Here is a 4,213-nt window from a genome sequence, read left to right on the forward strand (position 1 = left end):
TTGCTAGTTAGATCGGGAGCGCCCTCCCCTAGGGACTTCTTCCCGCCGTTTCTCTGTCTTTACTCCTGGCCTCTGGAAGCATTTATGATGTGCATTTATGAACGGGGGAGGGGGCTGCGCTGCCAGCGACCTCAGGGTACGCTGGAGGCTGTAGTGTGGGGAGGCGACCTCTTTTGGGTTTGGAGAACTGGACCCTGAGGGCTGAGCTCCGATGGTGGCAAGGGGCCAGCACTCTGCCAGCACCGATGGTGGAAATGAGCTATCCCCAGGTGGGGGCACTGGCACCTGCTGGAGAGCGGAAGGCGGTTAACACTTGGGTTGTGTTGGTTTCTATTCTGTGTGCTCGATTGAACAGACTGTGTCCAAGGGCGTGGAGGGGCCTGGCTGTGTAACTTACGCTCTCTTCGGCTAAATGCAGGATGGCACTAGGCACCAGCTCTGCACTTTACTGTAAATCGCAGCTCCCCTCCCTTTGGCTTTGGGGTGGGGACAGTAAGGACTGAGCCCTAAGTCACTGTTAGGAAGGCACCCAGAGGGGAAAGCTTGCTTTCTTAGGGAGCTGAGAGGCTGGAAGAGGGGACTGGGAATGGGGGTGGGATGTGGGAAGGCAGGAGGAGGAGAAAGTGATGGCTTGACTACCCCCTGGTAGGCACCTCTGGGGTGGTAGGAGCCACTGGCAGAGGTGGGGGTGGGGGTGGTGGGGGGTGGTTATGGAGGGTAGAAAGGCTTGTCCAATGTGCCCCTCCTCCCAAGGTATCCCCCACTCTCTCCCCCTGCTCTAAGCTGGGCTTCAGAGCCCACCCCAGTGCGCGACTGTGAGCAGGTTGCTCCCTCCCTCAGCCCCTCTCCTCAGTCTTGTTTGATACAGAGTCCCACAGGGAGCATCTCTCCTGGCCACACAGCCCCGGGAGCCTGACTTTGGGGACAGGTGCATGTGAAACCTCCCAGATGTGACGGAAGACATTGTCACAACCCTACAATGGCAGCTCTCAAAGGGTGGTCTACCTGCAGTCTCCTGGACTACCTGCAGAATCCACGGGGGCGGGTCTTCATGTCCTTCATGTCACCATCTCATCCTGCCTCCCTAGCTAACTCTCAAGCCCTCCGACAGTTGAGCCTGCAGTCTGCCTGGCACATCAGTTCAGTTCTGTTTCTCATTCAGCTCTACCTACTGTGGCAGCCTCCTCAGTGCGTCTCAGGCTATTGGCTTGATCCAAAGGCCTCATCCCTCTTGGATGCTACACAGGGCCCCACAAGACTGTCCCTCAGCCTATTGGGGAAGGTAGGGACCTGCAGAGGGCCTCCACAGCCCAGCTGGGAACTTTCCACCCTCTGCACTAAGATATCACTGATGCTGTGACAAATAAACCCCAAAAGGCCAGTGGCTTGACACAATTCAAATGTAATATTCCTCGTTCATATCACGTCCTGCCCTGGAGTGTCCTGGGGCATGTGGTGGCTCTGTTCCATGCAGTCATTCAAGGACCCAGGCTGAGACTACCAGCCTCAGCAAGAGGCTTCCAAAGTCACTCTGGGCATGACATAGAGCCAGCAGACCAGGGAGGAGAGACAGAAGCAGCCCTTGTCACCTCACTGCCCTAAGAGAATGAAGCCCTAATGCTCTCAGGCATGCATTGTGTATAATGAATCAACTTGTTTCATATGCATTTAGGACCACTCTAAGTATGTATCGTTTTTGGGAGATTGAGAAAATAGCCAGTCACATCATTCTGGCAGCACTTAACTCTCTCAGAGAAAAGCTGGTTTGGAAAAATGGCAAGGTGTTTTTTAAGGGCCAGGTCTAGAGGTGGTAAATATTACTTCTACCCTCTTCCATCGGCCAGAGCTCAGTCACATGGTCCAACACAGATGTAGTGCCTGCTGGGAAGTGTAGTTCTTGGCGTGGCAGCTGCTTTCAGGCCTCATCTCTTCATAGTGCAAGGGGAGCGTGACTCCTTGAGGAGTTAGCCATCTCTGTTCAGCATACAGGCATGCTCAGGGAGAGTGCCTATTGATTTATAGAGCCATTGGCTTAACTGATGCTGGTTGGTGAAGAGAATATCCTTTTTCCCCCTCCCCTTGGGCCCTAGCAAGGAAATGTTTGCATTACAGGCTGGGACGTACCTCTAGGATATACCTGGAGGATTTGAAAGGCAGAAGTCCAGATGTGGGTTGTGTCTCCACCACTTACTGGCTGTGTAATTTTAGGCAAGTGGCTTACCACCTCTGAGTCATCTGTAAAATGAACAGGATAATCTCTCTGACCTCAGAGGGAGCTTGGTATGGAAACTGCAGCACATATATGTTCATTATTATCACCCTGGTCATAGCTGCACTAGTGGAGAGGAGGGAATGGGCAGATAAAGCTAAAAGGTTGGCAGTTGGAAGCCAGGCTATGGAGGGCCTTGAATGCCAAGTAGAACCGGCCATTGGTTAAAGACTTTGGTCAAGACCATGTGAAAGAGATCTTTGAGAGTGAACTTGGCTGTGCTCACAAAATGGTAATGAGACCAAGGTCAAGAGCGCACTCCTGCTTGAATCTCCCTCTTCCCCTGGCCTTCAGCCTGAGTCGCAGGCCCAGCCACAGATGACCTGACTGCCTGCCATAGCTAGTCCGATCTCCAGTCTCTGTGCTGGCCATGAAGGCTGAATGAGAGAGTGAAGATGCTCCATGCTCCAGGACATCTCATCCGGAGAAGGTGGGCTGGACAGAGTCCTTCTTCCCAGTAGATATGGAGGTCCTCAGGTCAGCTCGATGCTGATGGCACAGTGCCCAGTGCCATCCCAGCAGATAGGGCCTTGGGCATCCACTAGCCACAGGGCCATATGTTAATGCCCATGTGGGTCGCTCTGCCTTTTCTGCAGGGGCTGGTGTCCACAGCCATCCAGAAAGCACAGCTTGCCTGGCTCCCAGTGGGCCTGACAGCAGTGCTCCTGGGATAGAAGTACAGTGGCCTCTGAGGTCTCCATCACCCCCTAACCCTCGCCAGCTCCTAAACAGGCCAGAAACTGTGTAGACACATCTCAGAAAGAACCTCCAGTCTCTCTCCAAGCCTCCTTTGGGGTGGCCAGAAGGTGGGCCTTCAGCTGGGAGGTCAGAAAACTTATATCCCCCACTCTCCAGGTGAATCTCTTATGAGAGTCGTTCTGCTGCAGGCACTCTGTGTCCCACTCTGGGCATGAAAAAGTGGATGGCAATACCTGTCATTCACAAACACATCTGAACAGCCTTAATGCCAAGGAGGGAGCCATGCTCAGGCTTGTGTCCTGCCTCGCCCCGGTCACCCAAGGCCACCCAAGCTGTGTGCTGTCAATGTGAAGGCTGCAGACTGTGTTTTGGAGGATGGGCATTAGTAACCTTTCTGTAGGGCTGCATCACCAGCCAGTGCCCCGAGCTCAGCTGCTGGCACCAGGTCCTGCTGAGCGCCCTGAGAGGCAGCAAGCCAGCCGCTTTGCTCAGAACCACAGCAGCCTGAGCTGCAGAGGGAGCTCAGGGCAGATGACCTTGGGCCTGGCCTCCCAGTCTTGCAATTCTAAGCAGCTTGATGGGGAGCGGTCCAAAAAGGACCGCTGCCTCTTGGTTAATAGTCTAGAGTGTTTGCAGAGGGTATCAACCAGGGTGCTGGCAGAGGCACATGGCACATTCAAACAGGGTCACTGCGGGGAATGGAAAGAGCGTATGTATCAAGGTGTGGACAGGGTTAGGGCAGCCAACAAAGGATGGGTGCAGGTGCCCAGGGCTGGCATCAGTGGGAGCCATCAGCAGACCTAGCCAGGATGGGGGCTGCTGGTGGCACACAGAGAGTAAGAGGGGAGGCACAGAGCCAACCCACAGTCACCCAGCAAGGATCTCGCTCTCCTCCCACCCTCCGTTCCCTGTCCAGGCCTCCCATTGGCCAAACCCTTCTGGAATCTGAGGGCAGAGGCACCCAGGTGGCGCAAGCTATAGAGGTCAGCCCTCAGGGGCTCACAGCAGAGTTGAGAAAGGTGGGCTGAGGACCTGGGGCACTGAAGAGACTCAGGGCCAGGCACAGTGGCTCATGTGCTGGGTGCAGTGGCTCACACCTGTAATCCCAGCACTTCAGAAGGCTGAGGCAGGTGGATCACCTGAGGACAGAAGTTTGAGACCAGCCTGGCCAACATGACGAGACCCCGTCTCTACTAAAAATGCAAAAAATTAGTTGGGTGTGGTGGCAGGCACCTGTAATCCCAG

General features: G+C 54.7%; 1 protein-coding gene across 1 annotated transcript in view; it reads left to right on the forward strand.

The window, feature by feature from the left end:
• Nucleotides 1-4,213, forward strand: part of VSTM2B (V-set and transmembrane domain containing 2B) — a 96,770-nt gene that overhangs the window by 20,142 nt on the left and 72,415 nt on the right. The window contains exon 7 of the mRNA XM_011949174.1: nucleotides 3,369-3,607. Within this exon, the coding sequence (XP_011804564.1) occupies nucleotides 3,369-3,607 (239 nt within the window). The remainder of the gene's footprint in view (nucleotides 1-3,368; nucleotides 3,608-4,213) is intronic.

The sequence above is a fragment of the Colobus angolensis genome, unplaced genomic scaffold (assembly GCF_000951035.1).
Source record: "Colobus angolensis palliatus isolate OR3802 unplaced genomic scaffold, Cang.pa_1.0 Scaffold291, whole genome shotgun sequence".
In the NCBI taxonomy this organism is placed as follows: domain Eukaryota; kingdom Metazoa; phylum Chordata; class Mammalia; order Primates; family Cercopithecidae; genus Colobus; species Colobus angolensis.